This window comes from Tasmannia lanceolata, unplaced genomic scaffold, assembly GCF_043159265.1.
Source record: "Tasmannia lanceolata isolate RefF3 unplaced genomic scaffold, GAP_Taslan_0.1 ptg000019l, whole genome shotgun sequence".
Lineage (NCBI taxonomy): Eukaryota > Viridiplantae > Streptophyta > Magnoliopsida > Canellales > Winteraceae > Tasmannia > Tasmannia lanceolata.
The window spans coordinates 13653170-13677993 of NW_027518696.1; the positions used below are offsets into that span (position 1 = coordinate 13653170).

At 37.3% G+C, this 24824-nt stretch overlaps 1 protein-coding gene across 1 annotated transcript in view; it reads right to left on the reverse strand.

Annotated features, from left to right (window-relative positions):
* The window catches only part of SEC8 (subunit of exocyst complex 8), an 87107-nt gene that overhangs the window by 31139 nt on the left and 31144 nt on the right, over window positions 1-24824 (reverse strand). The window contains exons 14-20 of the mRNA XM_077361632.1: window positions 22711-22838; window positions 22573-22622; window positions 19956-20056; window positions 13804-13916; window positions 13535-13642; window positions 3078-3275; window positions 2713-2798 (exon numbers count right to left, since the gene is read on the reverse strand). Of these exons, the coding sequence (XP_077217747.1) occupies window positions 2713-2798; window positions 3078-3275; window positions 13535-13642; window positions 13804-13916; window positions 19956-20056; window positions 22573-22622; window positions 22711-22838 (784 nt within the window). The remainder of the gene's footprint in view (window positions 1-2712; window positions 2799-3077; window positions 3276-13534; window positions 13643-13803; window positions 13917-19955; window positions 20057-22572; window positions 22623-22710; window positions 22839-24824) is intronic.

Here is a 24824-nt window from a genome sequence, read left to right on the forward strand (position 1 = left end):
ACCACTTGAATTTTATTCTATGTGTAAAAACTTCTGGAAAGTAGTAATAAGAATAAAAATAATAGCAATAAACCCATAACTTAACTTAAAACACACACACACAAAAAAAAAAGAACACCTAGATATACCACAACTGGAAACAATCTGCTATTAATTGTAACTTTCCAATAAACAGAAACCCAGATAGCCCAAGTTCTAGAACCTCCTAAACTGCTACAAATCTTCTTTCTTTTTTTTTGAATGGCAATCTGAGAGGAAATTATAAAGGAAAAAGTGGAAATTGTTGTCTTTTCTTCCATGTAGGGCAGTGCAACACTTAAAAACCTCCTGCTGGGGATCAAAACAAATAAAATGTGAAGCCAAGCAGGCGAAAAACATGGAAAAGATTTGGACCAAGACAATGGAGGAAAGAGAGAACTGCCTTCATTAATTGCATGCATTGGAGGGGAGAACAAGAATGGGATTCACAAGCCTGCTTAGATTGCACACCAAAATACGAAGCGGAAATAGAAATTATTTTTGAACAATATTATAAGCGAAGGGAAAACAAAAATATTATTGCAAGTACACAAAGGGTATCAGAGCGGGTAAGTACTCAAAGGGTATGTACAAAAGAAAAGAAGACAGACATATGTGTTTATAGTTACCCAAATTCTTTGTTCGATGGAGAATGAGCCATATTGAAAATGTCAATGAATTGCAGAGAGAATTTTCCTCCACAGTAGCAATAGAAATATGCGCAATGTTTAATATGGAGTTTTCTTGCTTGATATAGATGTTAAACAGAAAGACAGGTCTTTGCATTAAAAAAAACAGAAAGACAGGTGTTAAACAGTTGCGATACCGCTCCTGAGCTTTGTCCAGAACAGAATAATGATGCTCATAATGTTGCACGGGCACGAACACTTAAGAGCCGTTTCGACACGTGGATTTTATAATCCAAGATTGTAAAATCCTGGAATTTACAAGCTAAAAACTATGTTCTTAAGCTAAAACCTAGATTTTAAATCCTAAAACAAGGAATGAGAACATCATCTAGAAGCCCCAATTCAGACGAAACTTCTTTGACCGGAAGCTTGCATCCATTGCTAGGCTGTTGGAGTTGCTAGAAGAGGAGTACATCAAACAGGATGGGGAATACCTCTGGTGAATTTACAGTTAAGTCCTTCTCCCAGAACCTAGCTGCACCAGTAGCTAGAGTGTGGACCTCCCAAACCCCTCCAAGAGTGAGCATTTTTTGGGGGGCGGCCTTGCTTGAAAGGATTCAGACGGTTAACTTCCTTCCTAAGAGGAAAATTCTTATCATTGATCACTGTCGTTTATGTATAGAGGAGGGGGAGTCTGTGGATCACTTATTCTTGCAATGCAAGGTGGCAAGAGAGATATGGTGTAAATTATTATGCAGATTTGGTATCCATTGGGTTTTCACGGCAAAACAAATGGATCTTTTTCATAGTTGGTCATTTGCTCCATGGAAGAAGAGGATGAGTTCTATGGAATATATCATTCATGGCTACCTTGTGGGTTATATAGAAAGAAAGAAATGATAGTCTTTGATGGGATCTCAAAAAGCTTGGCATTTCTATTCATCAAAATTATAACTTTGTTGATCGCTTGGGCCAAGTCCCTTCCTAGCTTCAAATTTGTATCCACCTATGCTTTATAGGAAGGTTGGAGAGAAGTATGTTCGAATAGTGAGAGAAAAGAAAAAATGTTACAAGATGCCCCCCCCCTCCCCCCCTCCAATCAGTTTCCTGAAACCCAACTTTGATGGATCTAGTTTTGGTAACCCCGGACCTGCTGGATCTGGTGGCATTTTGAGAAATGAAAATGGGGAGGTTCTTTGGGCATTTGCAGGTCCCATTAGTGTTGCGGATGCAACGGAAGCAGAGGTGCGCGCTGTCTACCAAGGCTTAAAGCTTCTGATTAGAGATGGCTTGACTAACATGATAATAGAAGGGCATTCTCTAAATGTGATTCGATGGCTTAACAAAGCGGAGAAACATCCGTGGAGATTTGACAAATTGTTTGATGAGATGTATGATTGGGTGGAGTCTTCTCCTTTGGCCTTCCATCACGTGCGGCGTTCCGCAAACTCAGTAGCGGACGGGTTAGGAAGAAGGTGTATTGAAGGAATCTTTGGCTTTATTTGATTCTCTCCATCCTTGATTGTATTTTTCATTTTTGTTCTCTCCTTCCATTCTTCTCTATCCTTTTCCCTTGTAGTTGACCATCTCGGTCCTCTTTTTAATAATATTGGCTACCAATTTCCAAAAAAAACCCGGATTTTGAATGCGTAAATAAGGTGTGTTATCACTCAATCCGGTACAATCCAGATTTTAGCTTGAAAAATCTAAGTTTTAGCTTCTAAAATCCTGGATTTTACAATAATGGATTATAAAATCCATGTAACCAAACGGCGTATTAGAGTTCGAAAACATTTGTATTGAAGCATGAAGTTTTGTCTAAAATCTCCAAACAAAGAATACTAGAGTGATTGGGGAATTACAGTACAGGTAAATACCTCTGTATGTATTCTAACAGCATGTTCAACAACAAACTCTTGATGTTTGCATCATTTAAACCAAATGACTCCCTATACACTACTAGCAGCATAACCACTTAGCTCATATGTTCCATCAGATTCATCAGAGGCAAGATTTAACTACTGCAACATAACAAGCTTAGACCTAGACAGAAGAATATGCTTGCCTTTCAATGGAGTCAGCTACATATTCCAAAGAATCACTAAGGGATGCCAGTAAAATGAGTTTGTGATCATCTCGAATTAGATTCTCCTGTTCAAGAAACATGGAAAAGGATGGCAATGAGCACATCAATAGATTAAATTTGAAAAATGAGTAAGTAAAAGGGTGATGAGCTAAAATAGAGACTAAATTTTGAGAACAATCTAACAAACCGAGAGGCTTAACATTTGCAACCCATCATTATTTTATGAGGAGAACAAAATCCACCAAGCGAAATATGGAAAATCGTTACCGCCACATGAATATTTATAACATAATACCCTGTATACACATACTTCAACATTTTAGCCTTCAAAATAAAGCACATGCCTGCTTGATGGGACGCAAACCCAATAGTAAATCACTCATTTCTATCTCCATTTCTATAGTTTCTGCATCCGAACCACTAGTTTCTGGGAGTTGCAGACCAGATGAATTAGGTAAGCAAGCACTTGCGGGATCATGTCGCATCAAACTCTCAACATCATGTCTCCCGATGAGCATGTAACTCTGCTTTTCCAGAACTGCCTGGGAAATTCTCAAAAGGAGAAAGGATGAACATGGCATTTAGCTTTCACATATAACAGGTAAAATCAGTTAGAAGAATTTTTTTTAGACATAGGGTATCCCCACCCCATTTTAGGGCGGGAGTAATCCCTATGGATGCACGCAAATCAGTTAGAAAAATACATATGCCATTAGCAACAACTGGAATAAAGTAAAAAAGGCATGCATATGATTAGTGCTAAAGATATGAACAAGCCAACTTAGAATGGAAATTCATTAATGAGACAAAGTGACAAACAGTTAAACGGACGAATTGCAGAACTGATTCAAGTCAGAGCCATCATTCTTATGAAAAATGGGGCCTCATCTCATCCAAACACAGCTCAAAACATCTATGACAAGATTTCTACCCCTCATGAAGAGTGTTACACATATTAGCCTTGGTGATTTGCTCACACATGAAATGAAACCTAACTAATTGTTCTTGATGCACTCATGGAAAATAATAAGGAATCTGGATGGTTTCCATGCAAATATTAATTTGGACCCTCATGGCCCACTTCCACTTGTAAACTTGGCAAGGTCATCAGACCAATTTATCTGGTCAGCCACAATGAATCCCGTCCATAGCCAGCAATCCCGCCATGATCCTAGCCCCTTGATCAAAATGAGTCCTTTTAATGCTTTGCAAAGAAGAATTTAATCATTTGATTCAGCATGAGACTGAGACAGCAAGTGCCAAATGGTGGTGCCCCATAAGATGAATGGTTTAGATCAGTTGGAAACTTGAAATTGAGAAAAGAAGAAAACAAGAGAAAAGGAAAAGAGCACGTATTTTTGGGACCAAAAAAAGGAGTGTAGTTAGTTTACTCACACATCCCCAATCACATTGCTAATCTAACCGAAATTCACATCTACATATATATGAATGCCCCTTAGAGATCAAGAACTAAAGTATCCCAAACAATATTTAGAATGACTAGTGTTTTCATAATCAACAAATAATAAACAGAAATGATCTTCCAATATTCTCCTTCAAGCTGGAGCACAGAAAAGAGAATGAAATTATCTTCTTCCTTTTTACCAATTCTTACATAAAAAAAAATCCACGATCTGATTTTTTAACATGATTTAATGCAGTAATAATCTCATTCTACCTAATGAAGTAACAATATGTTTAGTCCCTTTATGAAATAGGGACTTGAGTAAAAAATATTGTGCCTTGATAATCACTACATGGTTTCATAAGATCTTAGAGAAAACATCAATCTCAGATGGAAGAATTTAAGCCAAACCATTTCACATTTGACATCTGTTGTTGCCCAGTTCTTATCGTATCACTTGACCGTGCAGAAGCAGATTTTGGAAACCTCAAGATCTTGAATGATGGTGTGATATATTAATACCCGCACACGACTCTCATACTTTGTACATTCTCTAGAGTCTAGATCATATTTATGCCCATAGATAATATCCATTATTGATAAAGCCACTTCAATCACTAGAAATAAAAAAAGATCCTAATTCTTTGGTATCGAAAAATCCTCCAAAATAATCCTCCAGATATTCAATGGACGAGTTTAAGCCGAACCATTTCACAATTGGCATATGTTATTGCCCAGTACTCCCCATATCTGCACTTGACCATGCCACACCAGCCTGCATCTTTGCTTATCCGCGTGAAAAGATCCCCACCAACAACAACGCAGTAAACCAAAGGATACCATCTACTTGACCTGAAACCTTCCCAATCTCTTTCACACCATACCATTATAAGTGGCATCTTTGTTAAATATAGAACACACTATGCTGGAGCAGATTTTGGAAACCTGAAGGGGCCGTTCGGATAGACGGATTTTAGAATCTTGGATTTCCTCAAAATCGTGGATGGAAGACGAGAGACGGAGACCGTCCGTAGTTTTCTGATTTCTCGCTATTCTTTCCGTCGAGCAAGGGAGTAGGAGATCGCCCCTGTTTCCAGGTTTTAGAAATCTCAAGATGGGGGAGAGATTTCAAAAACCTGGATTTCTTACTTAAACCCTTCACCTGCAACCTACTTACCCCACATCTGCAACCTACTTCCATTGTAAAATCCAGAATTTTACACTGCTTTCAAACTCAAAACCTGGATTCTGAAATCCTTGTATCCAAACAGGGGGTAAGATCTTGAACACTGCTTCATGCCCATTCTTCAATTTCAGGCATAAGCTGAACGACGACACTGACTACATAGACCATGTTAGCTTGAATGATGGTGTGATATGTTTAATTCCCCTACACACCTCTGATACATTTGCACATTCTCTAGATAATATTTATGGTCAGATATAAATATCCGTTCTTGACAAAGCCACTTAAATCCCAAGAAATAATTCAAAGATACCAATTATTTCATATCGAAAAATCTTCCCAAATAATCCTTCAGAATAGCCTGTAACAACAATATAAAGAGCATACACTGTAAGAGCAATAATTCCTTCTCTATCCACAAACATAGCACGATTTACACCAGTCCTCTTAAGCATAATCTGTAACCATGGTTTTAAATTCCCACCGAAACTGACACGAAACTACCGAAATGTTTCTGTTTCCCTCCTCACCAAAACTAAAAAGCATATTGAAACCAAAATAGTAACTGTATTAGAGGTATTCTACATCAGTATGTAGTACATATTTATATTTATATGAATTGCATGTAAAGTGTATATGTTTATTATGTATAAACATTTATATGAATTACATCAGAAATGTGGTATGCACTGAATTGTCAGATGCACGACAACGCAAGTCACTAAGTGTTTGATGTTGTTATACCATTACAGATGGTAATATTGCTTATGAGATGGTTTCTAAGTGTGTATTTGTGCTTATTCTAGCATTTCCTAAATTTTATCTTAAAATTCTATCATTTGCCTATGTTTCCATATGTTTCCGTGATTTTGTAGTATTCCACCAAAATTTCCAACTGAAAGAAATGTTTCTGTTTCCGTGATGACCGAAACTGAAACTGAAACCAAAATTTAAAACCTTTTGAAAATGATCCATTGAACCATCAAACAATCATGAGGCTACTGCTTGAGACAACAAATAGCTTTTTGTAGTCTTTAGACCTTTTCGTGTAAGCTTCCACTTGGAAAAACTAATGAAGGAAACCATTCTTCTCATCAAGCAAGTGAAGAAGGCATGGTAAATTAGCTAACAAGAAGAAAATAACTATTATAAAGTCCACATTGTAAGTCTTCATGTAGCCCTTGGCCGTAAGATATGCTTCACATCTTTTCACCAAACCGTCAGGGTAAGATGTACACCCAATTCCCCTGTGACATGCTTTCCCTTTGGTAACTTGAGCAACGCCCATGTCTTATTATTGCCTCGTGCTTTCATCTCTTCAATCATAACTTCTTTCCACTAGGATCAGCTAGGTCATCCATTACACTTTTTTTTTGAATGATAGGTCATCCATTACACCTTCTTCATGAAAATTTTCTAAAGGATTCATTAGCCAACCCCAACTAGTTTGGGACAAAGGCTTCGTTGAGTTGAGTTGAGTTTAGGTCATCCATTACACCAGATATCTATTAAATAAAAAAAGCCCAAAAGGGGAGAATATGAAGTGAGAGAAAAGCCCTAAAAAGGTCCCCAAACAGCTAAGAAACAAAAAAAAACAGAAAAGACAAGAAAGAAGTGAAATAATAAACCTTACATGAATAATACAGGCATGTGAAGCCAAAAAACCACTTCTCTACAGCTACCATCATGTTTGGTTAATCTAATAGTCTTGGAATTTCTTCTCGATGGAAAGTCCAATAGAAAATTCATCATCTCTCTAAATAGATCAAATAATCAGTGCCAATGAGGCATTTAACCACACTTAAGCCAATTAATGGCGACACGAGATCATCTTTACTTAAGAAAGCCTAAGAGAAAAGTCATCATCTCTCTAAATAGATCAAATAATGATCACCAATGAGGATTTGAACCACAATTAAGACAATTAATAACCACACGAGGTAATCTTTACTTAAGAAAGCCTAACAGAAAATTCATCACCTCACTAATTGTATCAAATAATGACTGCCAATGAGGTTTTTGAACCACACTTAAGACAATTAATAGCGACACAAAAGTTGCAAGCAATCCAGGTGTTGGAGCACCCAAAGATTGCCAAGCACTTCCGACCAAACCTCACCGCCTTAACATCTGCAACAATTGCCTTAGCCTAGCCACAAATACCTGCAAAAGCGAAAACCACCCTATCCTTAGAGTCAAACAATTCACCTTGTTAAGGCAGTGTAGTTTACGCTTATTTTTATGGTATTCTTTATGTTTCATACGATTATCTGCAGGTAGGATGGGATCCATCGTAATGGTTGCCCTAATGGAAGACTTTCGATTTCATGTTAAGTGACAATATGTAAAGTGTTGGACTTCAAACGCTACGAACTACATCCTCTCTCTCTTTCTTCTACTTTCCTTCTACCTTCTTCTCTGCCTCTAGCCCATAGAAGCCTAACCTGTGTTTTGTTCTTAAAAGCCCTAGACCGATCTTTCCTCCCATTTTTTTTCTTCGAAATATTTAGTCCGAGCAGAACTTAGGTTTTCCTCTCTTCTTTGCATATAGGAAACATTAGGGTTCTCTACATTCTTCTGCCCTAGTTTGGAGCATTGAAAGTACTCATCTTCCTATGATAAATAAGAGCGTAAGTTCCATAACAGATATGCCAACACTCTGCAATGAAAGGTTGCGATGCCCTGTATGGAGTGTGGACCCACTTTGTGTGGATAGAGTTGCCCTTGCATGGGCTGTGCTGCCTCTGTGTGAATTGTGCTACCTTTGTGTGAATTGTACTTCCTTCAGATGGACTGTGGTGGAACATTTGGACTGTGGTGTGGCCTTCTTGCAGACTATGCTACCTTCGTGAGGACTGTACTGCCACCATGAGGGCAATGTGTGGACTCAGTTGCTCTCTTGTGAACTATGTTGCCTTTCGTATGGACTGTAGTGTCTTAAGTGAGGACTGTACTACTTTCGCGCAGTCCGTTGTCGCCCCGTGTGGACTTTGTTTCCTTCTTGCAGAGTGGTGTTTTCATGTGGACTGTTGTATCTTCTTATGGACTCTGCTGTCTATGTCGACTGTAGTGCCTTTGCAAGGACTTGCTGCCTCTGTGCAGACAGTGTTTCCTTCTTGAAGATTGTGTCACTGTGTCCCTATTCACTAAGGGTTTAAGGTTGTTATACACCAGTTGCCATTCTGATTTTTTGAATCCCTAGAATGAATGAAAAGAAATCAAGTTTTTCAAATATCATGGAGATGCAAAGAATGCAACTTACTTTTCTTAAGCTGTAAGTGCCCAATTACCTTCTATGGGCTCAATATGCTAAGGTAATGCACCGCGCGAAATGAAAATTAATATTTTTTACTATAAATGGATCCAGTGGATCTTATAGTAAGTATGAAGAGTGGCTTGGAGAGGATTGCCGGTTGGGGAATAGTATGGAAGAATAAGCTGATGCAAATGTGACGTTTCCTGACACAGGCCAAGAGGTATGGAAAACTAGAATTGATACTATTCATCTGATGAAAATATATGACTTGTGCATCAGTGGCTTGAGAACATTTTCTTGCTTCAACAAGAAAATAAGAATTTGAGTGTTATAGTACTCATCATGAACTACAGAAAAACATCATCATACTTTTCCAAGATAATTGAATTTCAGAAAGATAACGGACTGGTTTATTAGTGGGATAATGCATACCTTTCATCATAAAGATGCTGGTTGCCCATAGTACCTGTTTTCCTTTTAGAAATCTCTCCATACACTTTTTGCTGAAACTTCAGGGGCTCCATTCTCCTTGTCCCAAGTAGGATACCCTCATGTTCATTGGATCTGAATTTTAATTGGAGCATCCAATGGTTGGTACTTCAAGCACCATGTCTGGTTCCTCCCATGGAGAATACAAAGAAGTCGTCTGATACCAAGTACCGTTCGAATGTCACCTTCACATGCTTTACAACTCTATCACGTGAAATAATACTCTTGTTACTCGTAGCCACGTTGAAAGACGGAAACTTTTCAGATTTCAACCCTTTCCTCTCCACAAAGCTTCCGTCAATGAAATTATGAGTAGCCCCACCATCGACCAAGACAATTATTGTTTCCTCGTTCCCCCTAACTCTTCACCAGCTACTTTAATGAGAAGAAACTTGTTTGTGCTGTTTAGAGTAGCTATTGTGCTTGAAATTTGGGGGTAGTGGACCTCGTGGAATAGATCCACAGGCTCCTCCTCCTCAGAGGCTCCTCTTCCCTAAATGATTCCCTATTATCAGAAAAATACTTCTATGTAATGGATTTGGCCCTTGCCTAATGATGGCCTGGATTCCTTGGTGAATTACAATCAAAATAAAAAAAATACTTAAGTCATTGAGCTCTTCATCATTCCTATTCCCCAGAGGTGCTGCTCCCGGGTTTTTCTGTAGCTGAGGGGTAGATTTTGTGAAGTAATTTTGCTTTAGTGTCAAAGGATCTTTCCTCTGAAAAGGGTATCATTTTGTGAAAAAGCCCCACTTGACCGGTTTGGGTGGATTGAGAGATAAACGTCGGTGAACGAGGAGTTGTTAAAGCTCTATGTTGATCGCTTTCATGATTGCATCTTGAAGTGTGGGGTTTGAAAGCTTTGACTAGACACCTTAATAGCTCCATTAGTTCCTCGATGAAAAGGAATGCGATCCTTCCTTCAGAAATATTAGGAATCATTTTCCCTTTCAAATCTGTCCAAAACTCATTGAACGAAATCGTAAAAAATGCAAGCAGCCTCATGGCCTAGTCTGGTCAACCAGTGGAACCACCAAACATAAGGAACTCCCTCCCAAAGTTAATTTCAGTTTCGGTTCTGGTTGGCACGGAAACCAAAACATTTTGATTTCAGTGGAAATCTTATAAATTCACGGAAACGTATGGAAACATAAGCAAATGATGAAGTTTTAAGATGAAACTTTGGGAAACGCTAAAATAAGCACAGATACTGAAATACATACTTAGAAGCATCACATAAGCAAGAAAGCCATCCATAACTGCTTAATCACATCGAACACCTAGTGACATGCATTGCCGCGTATGTCTGGAACAGTAAAGTCAATGAAAAAGTACAATGTAATGAAGTATAAAAAAGTGCAATGACCGGTCTCCCCTCCAAAGACCTCAACTCTATGTCAATACCCCACAGAATTACGAGGTATTATTGATCTTATCCCATGCATAAGATATGGTTACTTTGTTGTATAGTACAATGATGTGGCCTACAAAATAACATTCTCTGCATTAATGAAATGAATTGCAAATCATAACATCTTTCCAATTTTTTTGTCATTCCAAACATTTCGATTGAATTTTGACGGAAATAATGATGTGAAAGGAATTCATTGAGATTTCGCTTCGGTGGAGATGAAAACGAAAACATTTCGGTCGTTTTGGGGAAATTTAAAACCAGGTTTCCTCCAAGTGTAATGTGGCAAATGGGATTTTATCCTCTTCTGCCATAGGGCTGGGAGTGGTATGCAAATTTTGCAACCAAGTTCTAGACGACAAGCCCCGAACTCCATCGAACATAGTTAATTGCAATTTCTGCTGCAGTTTTCAGTATTTGTGCTTATTTTAGCCCATCAACTCTATCCAAACCCATGCATACACCGTAGGACCAACTTTTTAGCATTTCCCAACTTTTGAGCCCATCAACTCTCTCCAACCCCATGCATACACCGTAGGACCAACCTTTTTTTTTTTTTTAATGGTTTGGACTAATTATTTTACACCTCATGCTATGATGGGGTGGGGTCCAATATTTAATGACCATGCCTAGGATTGGTGGGGCTCACTGTCTCTACCCAAACCAATGCAGAAAGTGGGGGCCACCATTTTACCCCTAATGTTATTGACAAGGTGGTGTCCACCGTCCCAACCCAAACCTATGCATTTGACTGGAGCACGCCATTTTGCATCTCATGTTTTGATGGCGTGGGGGCCCCATTTTACTAGTAAATAACTACATGCTTGTAACTTACAAAAATAATTAAGTTTTAAGTTCCTACTTCCAAGTTTTCAACCATCAAAGCAAGAAAGCCCAGGCCCAACGACTCGATTCGACTCGTAAGAGTCATAGTTTTTTTACTCGACTCGGAGCGACTCGTAAGAATCACCAGATGACTCGTAAGAGTTTTCGACATGACTCGTAAGAGTTTTCGACAGAGGCGACTCGCATGGGCGACTCGACTCGAAAGCCCGGCGACTCGACCCGACGCGAGAGTTGACTCGTACAACTCGTAAGAGTTTGACAACTATGATCATCGTATTGATTACCCTTGATGATCTTCTTTCCATAAATTCTAAGCAACTTTGAAATGTTACCACACTCTTGAAAATATCAGATTTTCCTTGATATACTGCAAACAAGGTATCCACTTCATCAGACAATTGGTGAGAAGTCTGCCCTTGAATGAACATGGGTTTTGAGGGTCTGGGAAGCGGTGAATGGGTATACCGAACAGATCTATTGCTCACCCGTTCCTGAGAGGCAGCCCTATTCGATGGTTCTCCTTGGTATGAGGAGGAATGGGAATCTTTCTTCGGATCGAGTTTCTCGAATATTTGAGCCAAAAGTTCCAGCTTACCCGTTCTTGAGAGGCAGCCTTATTCGATGGTTCTCCTTGGTATGGGGAGGAATGGGAATCTTTCTTCGGATCGAGTTTCTTGAATATTTGAGCCAAAAGTTCCAGCATAGCATCAAACTTATCATCGGTTGGATCTGTTATAGTTTTTGCTGCAGAATCCCCAAAAATCGGATCAGAAACTTCTTTTAGATGGTCTTCAGAACTAGGATTGGTTTTATTTCTTAGGGTAGCATACTTGTGATTGAAATATGGCATTAACAACCCTCACATAATGACAGGAAGATGGTTCTGATACCATTGTAATAACCTTGATAAAATCCAGATTGAATGAACAATGGTGGATTGAATGAACAATGGTGGATGGTTTTCCATAGAACACTTAAAGAACTCAAGCAAAATGAACAACAACATATTGCAGCAAAGAGGAACCCAAATATATTAAATAAGTGCTGACGAAATAGCAGAGATTGCAGATTCAAAGTGCTGTAGAAATTTCCCAAAAAAGAGTCCCAGAAATTACTAACCTCACATGCTTGAAAGATGGACCACGAATATAAAAGCAAATCTAGAAAAGCTCGACAACATGAACATGGATCAACCTTTGAAGGGTACTCTCGACAAGAGAAAGGTTCGGCGCCTTGCCTCCTGGAGCACTAGAAACTAGGATATGGGAGCAGCCCACTCTCTCACGTCCAAAACAAGTGAAAACATAAAATGAGCATAATCCCCCCCCCCCCCCCCCCCCCCAATTCCCCATGGTAAATATAAGGAAACGAGTGGGACCCACATACAAGGACAACTAAAATAAAAGGAAATAACATAAAAACAAAAAAAAGGACAAAATGTGGGTCTGGCTCACAACTCATCCGTTAATCAAAATGGGATATTACATCATTTCCCAAACTCCACCAAACTCGGACCTAAATTTATTAAAACCCAAGGACATCACCTCCCAAGTATGGAGCTTCACAAGTTCTAACACCATAACACAATTAACATTTTCATTTATAAGACTCGCCAAAACCTGCTCAACAAAATATATAAATTAACTAAACCAACAAAGATCATCAAAAATGCAAAACCCATCCTGTAAATTTTAATCCAAAACCAACACATGTGGGACCCTGAGGTCAACAAAATGCCATGATGACATCCTAGGGAACTCTCTAATATGGAATCTTTTGTGCCCACTTATGGGGTCTCGATTGAACGTCTTCTACCAAATCTTTTTTTTCTAAACTGCGTATACATTCATGAACCTTGCTTGAATCAAATTAGTGATAAGTGATAACCATCAGTCATTCAAACTAAGGGTTCTTATTTAAAGAATCACGTGTATAATGAATTCGATATGCAATCGATCTAAACTAGCTAGGAACAAACATTTCGAGATGCATAAATGCCCTAAACTATAATGTACAAGGAAAAGTGCATGGAATAAAAAGTAGCAACAATCAAACCTGCTAACCAAACTCCAAATTTTAGAAAGCAACGGTAGAATTCGAAAAAGCACCAGAAAGATGATAATTTGTAATAAGCAATAAGAATTCGTAATAGGAATATGGGTAAGAATTCATTGAAACAACAAGAAAATTTAATAGAGTGAATCGAACCTCCATGTACGATGTTCGGCATCTTTCGTAAGCACGTTCAAGCAAAGTTTGAACATACTCCACAAGTTCACCAGCATATTTAGGCATTGTGTGTGCCCAACCAAGCACCTAAAGCACAACGTATTAATTAGGTAGTCCATAAACTAATACAGTAACAAAATCTTAAAAAACAAGAAATAACATTTCCATACACTTTTGTAACATAGGTTGATACTAATTTGCTCAATAAAGCATAGAAGCAGTTCCTTCAGAACAATAGAATATGTTACCTCCTTTGCCAAGAAATCAATAGCCAATAAGCCTTGCAACACAGGACGGCCCTTCTCAATCAAAGGAGTATACGTTGATGTGGCATGTGCGCGTGGTCTAAAAGCAGCTGGACCTGGAAAGATACTTTCAAGAGAAGTTAACATTGGAATAGTGGAAACGAAGGCAGAATGAAAACAGCAAACATAATTTACGCAATGCTTATAATGCAAGAGATATCATCGTGTGAACAAAGATTATGCAAGTATCTTTCTTGGAAGGTCAACTAGTGCTGCAGCTCATAACTTCCAAGAATTTATACAAAATGGTTGTTTTGTTGCGATTAACCTTCAATCAGTTTTGTATTATTCATAATGAGAAGAAACCAGACAATATATGAAACATGTTGAAAAGAGAAAGAACATTATGATTTTTCCTAACGACCATTTTTTGGGCCCCACATCGCAACATGCACGTGAATGCTGACCTTGATCCGAATGACAAACACAAGCCCGACCCACTAGTGGCCTCCACCCTGATTGGATGCTACTAGTCTCATGATCTATTACGCCCTTGTTTAGGTTTCAGCCCAGAGAAGCTGAAGCATTGATTTTTGTAAGCCTCAATTATATAGAAGGGATGTATGTCTTCTCGGCACGGGACCAAGACCATGTGGGTTGCCACATTATGGTCTGTCGGATACAATGATCATAATTACACACATATCTACTCGTGGGAGCCAATGTTAATCACAGGATTTATCCTAATGGTGATCATCTACGTAGTTGGACTTTATACACCTATATACATGTGCGCTCATGTTTGTTTTTAACACTGATTCATAGCCATCCTTTCAATGAACATATGCATATTATGAAGCCCACAAGTTCATATTGGTATTTATGTTAATCTGATATGTAGATTTTGATGGAAATTTAATATACTTAAAATATGTTGTGATTGAAACGGATAATAGGCACATAGAATGTGACAATGGGGCATGTTGTCAAAAACCCAAAATCTGAGCTTAATTGTGGATAAAGCACACACACACACACACACACACACACACCCTCAACTTTCTAACATTTTCAACGATAACCCTGACTTTTCAAAGTCATCAACAATACCCCTGACTTTTCACCGTCCATGATGTAGACCCCCCTGACTTTTCACCCAATAGTTCAAAATTCATCAAAGACACCCAGACAGTTTCTTGGCTCCCGTCCACCCCGTCACGTAACAAGCAATATTGAAAACTAAGGGGGTGTCGTTGAAGTCAAGGATATCGTTGAAAATGTCAAAAAGTTGAGGGGGTGTATCTGTATTTTCCCCTAAAAATAATTAATATAACCTTAACATAATGTGGAAAAGGACACTAATAAATGAAACAAAAACGCTGCTGCTTTCCAGAAGCTCCCCTCGATCGAGATGCACAATCTATGTATGCGATAACTTTCTTGAAAGGTAGTCGTGTCTTTCCTTAGGTATGCCCTTCGTAGCAATGCAAGTGAACTATATCCTAAATTGCATACATTTCCTCAGTCTATACTCTATCCACTTCAACTTTCCTCAAAAAGTACTAGTGTATCTCAATATGTTTCAATCTTTTGCAACATGGTTATTGAAGAATATCCTCAAATTTATCCTCACATAAGGGGTAAATGACGATATATCAGATCATACTAATCTGGCCATTAAACATGGAAATGAGGTTCGTAAGGGACCTAAACCCCTTCAGATTTTACAAATATGTGGTTAGAAGACACCTCCCTGTCTGAAGCAGTAGAACGTGCTTAGAGTATTAGTGTGGTTGGCAATCCAACAAACTGGTTGGTTCAGAACTCAAACATTTTCTGGAAGAGTGGATATTATGTTTCATCAGATTCAAAAGGAATTAGATGTGGTTCAATCAACTTTAATTTATGCTCTATGGACCATTCATTAACTGACAAAGATAGAAATGACAGATATGACACATCTCAATTTGTTAAAGTTGTGCGTATGAAGAGAATATGTTGAGGCAGAAATCTAGACAAAAGAGGTTGAATTTAGGAGACTCAAATTCAAAAGTATTTTATGCTTCTATTGCTTCCAGAAGAAATATAAGTTACAATCAAAGAATTGAGACTTCGAGTGGGACTCAAATTCAAAATTCTTTTGTGGTTCTTTCGGATGCTATCTTTATCCCTAATTCAAAAGATGTCTGTTTCGACTCTTCCATCATATGGTTTATACTCTCTAGCAAGTGCATGAATTCAATCCAGGACAATTATACAAAAGAGGACTGGATCCATAGTATCTGGTTTAATAGTCATATTGTACAGAAAGCTTTCAAAGTTTGGGAGGCTATCAAAAGGAAACTGGGAACTATATATATTATGTAAAAATGGGAATCAAATTGATATAAGATATCCTCCTTGGTTCTCTCTCTTCCTGAATCTCTGAATTATGCCTTTTTTATCTTATCACATTCATCTGAGATATGCAGATCCATTTTTGGAGATTCCATCATTGAAGTGAACTAAACCTCTTGCAAACACAAAAAAAGTGAAGGAGATGAATATCACGGATCGGATAATGTCTATTTCTTATTTTCCTTGTTGTATGACAATAGTAGAGCAAAATAGTACTCTAGAATGTACTTCAATATTTTTTTAAATAAACCTACTAGTGGTTCACACAACCTTCAGCTTAACCCGACCCCCCCCCCAAACACACACACACACACACACACAAAAACAAGAAGAAGAAATTCAGAAGAGAGAATCAAAAAATAAAAAAATTGTTTGATATGCTACTATAATGGCATGGGCTACAACATAACCAATTAAGGCAGGGGAGGAAAAGACTACCATGTGGAACAACAAAACGAGGAAAGAGTTGTAGAAAATGTTTTTCTTGGTCAATTGTATTCTGGAATCTCCATTTAGATTGTCCAATTTTTAAAAAAAAAAAAACGAAAAAAATAAGATAAGAGCATCACAAGCTACAAGTAACTCAATAAAAGTATAAAACTGGTAGCATAGCGTACGGACATGAACTGAAAGCCTAAAGAATCGCTTTGCTATTGATGGGACTTCGAGGTCACCTTCATTGTGTGCATTCTTGAAGGATATACACGAGCTGACCAACACATATCAATTTGTGTTGCAAGAAGGAGCTTGCAAATGAGTTTCATTGAGGAAAAGATTTTTCCAGATTTTCTAACTCATCTTGGAGACAATTTTTTGAACTTGGAAAGGGATGTGGAATGTGAAAATGGGCCCATTTTGAACTGGACGGATAAAAGCAAGAGTCATCTATTATCAATGGCAAGAGAAGGTTCACTACTCGAACTATTGTCCGGAGTGCACTCAAGTTCATCCAACCAAGAAGGATATAGGTGTGAAAGAAAATATTATATGCAAGAAATTCAAAAGAAGACAATATGCAAAGAAAGTGAAGGAGAGGGTCCGGGGTCATTTTCCTTTTTCCACATCCATAGAGAAGGAAACTGCAAGGCAAATTGCCAACTATGGGGATCTTCATAGAGAATTATCACTTTGGTAGAATATCAGGTGCTTTAAATTTGCTCGTTCTATTTTCTTGCTTTGTTTCTTGCGTCTTCTTTTTTTACTTTTTGGTTTTTGAATTGATATCATTGCCTTTCTTGGTTGCTTTTAATGTATCACTGGCATAAAAGAAGAAAATGATGGGTAGATGAAATTGTGGTGAAAGCTCATAGTTATCATCATACGAGTAATGATCGCATAAAGACCAACCTAACTATGATCAGCTCACAAGATCTCAAAGATTAAAAAAAACATGTTAATGAGAATAGTGTTTTGTTTGGTGTTCAATTTTAGTCGGTGGGATGGGACATACCAGTATTTCATCTCCTTCAGCGTTCCATTCAAGAAAAGATGCTATGGCCGAAGAAATTTTATTTGAACAATTGAAATTGAAAAAAAAATCAAAAAGAGGAAAAAAGTATAAGAACCATTAGATCAACCAAATTTAACACAAATAAACATTTTATTACTTAAAACATCAAACTTAATGCAATACATCAATGGAACTAAAATAAAAATTAATCATATTGAATGGTAAGTGCTAACTATAAATATTACAAATGACAAAAGAAGATTGAATTGTCCAAGTTTCTCACAAATCACACCTCATCACTCAACTAGAAAGAATGCAAATAAAACCTAAAATGAAGTACGTTGGTGAGCAAGGGCCTTTATCATATTGATGATTATCATCAGGTTTGGATTCTACTATTTGTAGTAGCCATAAAAAAGGTTAAAAATAGGCTGAAAATGGTAAACAAAAAGTAATCATTGGGGGGTTTTCTGTATTTTTTCAAAAAAAAAAAGGATGTTTCTAGGCGAAGCTGGGTGTTTCATACTGTTTCGTTCAGTACAGACAAAACAAACAGAAATGGGCTGGATCAGAACAAGTCTCGGACTGGTATGTTTCCTCTACCTTTAATGTACCAGAATTCACACTATTAGGGACGTTACGTCCATTTTAGATGAAATGAAATGGAATTGACAACTAAGATTTGAAATAAACAGCTCTTCCAAACTGGAGATGATGTAGATAATGGAATTGACACCATTGTTCTCCTTAAACAAGAAGAACAAGAGATGTGATAGACGGGAGAGAAATAGAACAAAGGATCACATCAGTTTTAAGCAAGGTTTTAAATTTCGGTCTCGGAGAGCGTTTTGGTCTTCACCGAGACTGAAATTTTCGGGCGAAATCCACGAAACAAAATAAAGGCATATTTATTGCGCAGAAAATTTCGCCCGAAATCCTGGCCAAAATTTCGGTAATTTCGGCTGAAATTTCGGGATAATATTTAATAAAGAATAAAAATCAGATTTTTTTGGTGATATCCCTTAAATTTCGGCCCGAATTTCGGGGAAAACGAAATTTCGATCGAAATTTTGTACTGTTTCGATTTCACCAGATTTCGATTTCATTCTCAACCGAAACCTGAAATTTCAGTCCGAAATCTCAGATTTCTGTCGAAATTTAAAACCTTGGTTTTAAGTAGGGTAAAAGAAAAACATTTAGTCTTTTATGTTAAGTTGTTTCCTATCTGAAGTTTGTATTGAGTTTCTAACTTTATTTAGGAATTCTTATGTCAAATCAAGGGTTTTGTTTAATGTCTTCAATGGTTGAGATTTAGAGATTATGAACGTCTAGGAGCTGTAGGAGGTTTAGGGTATTTAGATTATTGAATGTAATTGGTTTTCGGTGAGTTTCTGAGAATGATTAATATTGCTTGTTTTAGAGTTCTATTTGTGAAGTGAGTATTGCATTATTTGGTGGCGGATTCCTCTTCTCATACAAAGCTTGATTGCTTGACTTCATTGATTCTAGCATCTTGAACAGCATTTGTGGACTTCGATCTAAATGTTTGCATCAATTTCCAACATTGATGTTATTTTATTACTAGTCCTAAGACTAACAGAAATGGCATTGCCCGTATGAAGGACATCGAATGTAGAACAAAAGGAACATAAAAGCATATTCTATTTTGTAAGTTAGATAGATTGACATGGAACTGTTTATAAAATGAAGAGGTAAAATCAAGACCTCCTTTAGAAACAAAATTCTCTTCCTCAACACTTCACATTTCCTGAGGAAATTTTAGCTGAAATAGCAATTGGAAAGATTATATTTATAGCACTTAATCCACTCAGTGTATCAAGTTTCAAACATTTGGCTCTCTTAATTTGCCCTCAATTTATGAATTCTCTTAATTTGCACTGAACATATGAATTATTAAAGATATCAGATCCAAACACCCACCTCTTCTATAAAGCAACACCAATATCTTCTCTGATTATGTGTTATGACGACAAAACATCATTTAGAGCATTAAGTCCTGCATTTGGTTCTTGCTAAAAGATAGAGCCTTTAAGAGAGAATAAGAGCCAAAATACATGGCAGTTGAGATAAATAAACTGATGACCTTAAAAGAGAAAGCAGAACATTGTATGTACAGAATTTATTTTATTTTTAAAAAAAAGAGTATTATCGAGTTGAGACTAGTCAGAAAAAAATGTATGCTTCGCAACATCAAATATGCATTAACAAATTCATGCACTCATAGCAGCATAACCAGAACATAACATGGGGTTGTTTGCATGTGTTTTAGAATGAATCAGAAACTTGCTTGATATAGCTTGTTGGACACATTTCCGATAGTCTACAAACATCGCTGGCAAGAAATGATCCTTCAAAAAGTTTTCTACGAAGGCTTGCAATCCATCATTCCTGCATAATTTTAGTAGAGAATAAAGAAATTTAAAAAAAAACATGGGAAATGAAAGCACATCCATAGAGCAATGCATTATCCATGATACATGGATTCAGTGACAATAATGGGAATGAGCAAATTTTTAAAAACATATAATTTCTACATCAAAAACCTCTAAAGAGAAACAGCAATTACAGAGGCCACAAATAAATTAAAAGGAAAAAGCAACTACATGGTAGACCGCGATCATGATGCCATGAAATAATGAGTATGACCAACAAAAGCAATGGGCATATGCTTTCTACAACTAGAGGTAAAGCAGATCAAGAACTAAATGATATGCAACAGGCCAACCAGAAATGGAAATATTATTATTATCGAACATTGTTTCCGTACCTGGAACTGGAAGTACAATTGTGTGCTGCAAAGTTGGGTGAATAACCGTGAAACTAGAGACACATGATACAAGCCAAATGAATGATTTTAGAAACCAGTGTTTAAAATTTTGAATTTGGACAAGGAATCGGCCAGGGTAAAACCAAGTCGACATGGACAAGTCAATTGTTGACGTAAGTTTTTCATTAACTCGAACAACTCTTGTCTTCAATCAACTCAGTAGGGTCAAAACAGAGGCAACTGGGAAAGTTAATGATTGACATGGGGAGTTTTTTAGTGTTAGAAACAATGTGTCCTTAAATATAAATTATTTCTTAATTGGAAGCATTAGTAGCACCTTGTAAACCAATTGAATAAAAATACTTAGGAAAAAGTTTCTCCAATTTATAATTTACAAAATTAAATCTGATGTGGCAGTCACAGTTTTGACTGTGTAGAAGACGGAAGTCACAGTTGAAAGTGTAGAAGACGGAAGTCACAGTTGAAAGTGTAGAAGACGGAAGTCACAGTTTCCATTTCTTTTAACAGAAGTTGCCAAGAGAATGGGAATTATCCAATGATGGCTGCTGCCTGCCGCCTCTAACACTGCACCAAGGCAGAAGGGTGCCCCAGTCATCTAGCATTTCTAAACTTTTAGTTCAATAATTTTTGCAGGGTCCTCCCTCCACAATGATGAATTAAATATTCATCAATATAATCCTTATGGAAGCTATTTCTTGAAAATACAACAATATCATGTAAAGTACACTGTTATGTATTGAGGAAAAGTTTGGGTGAATTTAAGCTACAGTCAAATAGTTATGGTGTCACTAGGGAACTTTGTGACTAAAATGTATTGATCGATCCCTGAAGTTGGACAGTCAGTGATTGCAGGATCGGGGCCCTGTAAAGGAGACCAATTGGATGCATAGAGGTGGAACTATTACTAATACTGGATATTAAATGGAATCCTTACCACCTGTCAATTTCAAGGTCGTTTGTCTCTATAGTAAATATCAACAAAAGGACTATGCATGTTGCACAACCTACGGACCATTTGTTGTCGCCATACCTCAAAGGACTCCTTGCACTGCAATTGATGCAATTTAACCCTTTGCAATTGATGAAATCTAGCCAGGTAAATTTTACTTATCTGATTAAGGATTACAACTATCTCTTGAGAGTGGAAAATAAATTGTTTGGATATCAGGATATCATTCAACATTATGTAGTGTGTTCTCAGCGACGTTAACACAACCCAGTGACCAAAGAACAACAGTTCCATTAGTTGAATTCCCAACATAAGATGGTTATCTGAATTGATGCCTAAAATGGGTCAAAGCAGCTTACCTCAACAAGGCAAATTTACCTAGACTGTTCCATTGCAAGTGAGATAATTTTCAATTTTACATCAACTGGGAAGAATCCATGGATGTAAACTTGCCACTCTTCTGTGAAATGAATCATTCATTAGCCGACCCCAACTAGTTTGGGACAAAGCCTTAGTTGAGTTGAGTTGAGATGTTGGGAGGAATCCATGGTGTCCTGAGACAGTTTTAATAGATTGTAGTCCACACTATCTGTAATCATTGGATGACTTGGGAAGAATCCCACCATAGTGGGCTTAAAATACGTCGCTACACTACCAATCCCTTAAATAGCTCTTTGTGACCTAGCAAGAACTTTGAAGCCCAATAAATATTATTATTTTTCAAAGTTAAAGCTCAAATTTTTGTAGCATAAAATGGAACGGAGTGCTTGGAACTTTCATTGAAGGAAAGCGCAAAATTCAGAATCACTTGGTGATTTTGTCTCCATGAGAAACTTTGAAGCTGAAATAGATATATTTTCACTATCAATGCAAAGATATTTTCAACATCATTTCGTTTACAAAATAGTAGTTGTTCAGCTTAAAATTAATCAACCAATGAATGAGTTGAGCACTTTCTGAAATAACCTGAAGGTCAACAGGACGGCATTTTATGTCTTCAGTAGTGTGCCATACAGATAGGTGAACATCTAGTTCATGTTTCTCAGTTGATTCAAAAGATTACACAGCAACAGAAATGTAATTTTACCATTAAAAAAAAAAATGTAATTTTAACTGTAAACTGCAGACAGAATAATTAATGCACAAGATCACGCACATTACGCTTACCCAAGCTTTGAATATTTTTGGGGCAGAATTGATGCAATTTTATCTGTAAACTGCAATTTCAGCAGATCAGTAAATGGACGACTAAGCCCTTTTTATATGTACAGACAATATCAAGACAGAATAAGGAATGTGAGAAACCTGAAGAACAGGACGGTAAATAGATGCTGCTAGATAAATCCCTTGCTCAGGAAGCACGGCTGCACTGCCATACCCCTCTTGCAATACATTTGTGCCCCTCCTAGCCCATCCCCGAACAAAGTCAACTCCTGTAAGAAAGAAAAAATACAAAGCAACCCTAAGAACATTAAAAATTTGTCCAAGAAGATTAAAAAACACTAAGGCTAGAAAACCGAGAAAACTAATATTATGCACTATGTAGATTATGAATGATCTTAAAATTGGACACTAATTAAGGGTTGAGATTGAACAAACTATGGTGTTTGTGGGTAACTAGATAAAAAGCATGCTTCTTTCTTTCTCAGAAGAAGGAAGCCCAATTAAAGCAGCTCTCAGCAACCTTATAGTCTAAATGACATCAATCTACAATGCCTACTTGTGTCTGCTCCAAGAATCAGGAAAGAAATCATATGAGATGGTCACAATAATTTAGGAGAAGAAATTTACTTAAGAGAGAACGAGTGTTTAAAGCTAAGAGGTAGAGCACTCAGTAGTAATAGTAATCTCTATAACAAGAACTAGAGAGCTCAGTATCAGTGATCTCTATAACATTAACAAAGTCATACCAACCACATAGCCTCTTGGAGTGAGTAGCTCTTAGAATTGGAGAATGACCTTTAGTTTTTTTAATAATATTCTTAATGCCAAATATTAACAGTTGGAGATGGTACTGAAGGATAGCCAAGTTTTGGGTCAAGTTGTGGGATAATAACAGCTATGGAGCAGTTTACAAGCTTCTTTAGATAGGTGTATCATTTACGACCTGCGTCTGAGAGGAACATTTGGAAATAGAAAAATGAAACTTTCTCGTTGCAGGCATTTTATTGGAGCCTAGGCAGGTTTGACATCAGGATCGATCATTTGATCATCTCTACAAGTAACTGCATAAGCAAGAATTAATCTACCATTAGGATATGAGATGGTCCCCCAGAAACAGGATTTTCTCTTGATAACATTTTCGTCTAATGAAGCTTTGCATCGTACAACGAAGTTGATATTGTAGTGTATATACACTGTCCATTTCTCAAGTTTGATAAATGAAGGCCATATAGGTCGATTTTCTGCTTATAGAGGTCTTGGGCAAGGTGACCCATATCCCCTTTCGTTTTCAATTAAGTGGCTGAAATCCATCAGTTACATCTTTAGAAAAGCTAACAATTGGACTGCCAAAACGGCATTGAAGTAGACTGAGACCCTCCCATATCCCACCTTTAGTAATTTGACAACATGATTATGTTGGTTGAAGCCTCTGTTGACTTGGCTAGAACATTAAATATCATTATGGTTTTTATTGAAGAAAACTCCGGGCAAAGAATTGACAGATCAAAGTTTTTTGTGCAGGATCAACAATAAGAATTATCTAGTGACGTCTTTTCCCACGAATTGTATGGGCCTCCCTTCATGCAGCGCAAGATAGGCACAGATCTGGACAGATCTTATCTAAAGAGATTAAACGAGAAAATACATGAGAAAACAAGTAGAAAATATCAATATTGTTGTCGTACAGATTCTTCGGGAAGAAACCTCGTCTTCAATTCTAAAAATTGTAGAAATATCTCAGTTTATAGCATAAACCCCCTCATAAATATTCTCCTAACCCTAGAAACAATCTAAGCCCTTGAACCCCTCACAATCCAAAAATTCTAACAAGTGGGCCTTCTTGTACCTAAAACTTTAACACTAGAAAGTTTTCACTTATGGGTGAATAGGGACATGTGAATACTGAAACGTGAATAGTGACGTATAAATAGTGACCCTGACTAAAACAAACACCTAGCCCACCCAAACTACATTAAAAATAAAAAATCCAATATGAACAATACACCCCTAATAAAATAAAAGACAACCATATTCTTACGACTAAATAAAAACCCTATTCCATGAATGATGGTCCCCCATTGACTCCTCCTTAGACGTTCTTCTTGGTGTAATCCAGACCATCTAAGGACTCTTGCCAAACCTGGCATGCATCATCCCTCTAGACGATGGAGACATTAGTCATCATGATTCAGATACTGTGGTAGAAAGGATTGAATCCGAGATCAAAAGTTGCAAAGGAAATAACTCTCTTTCCC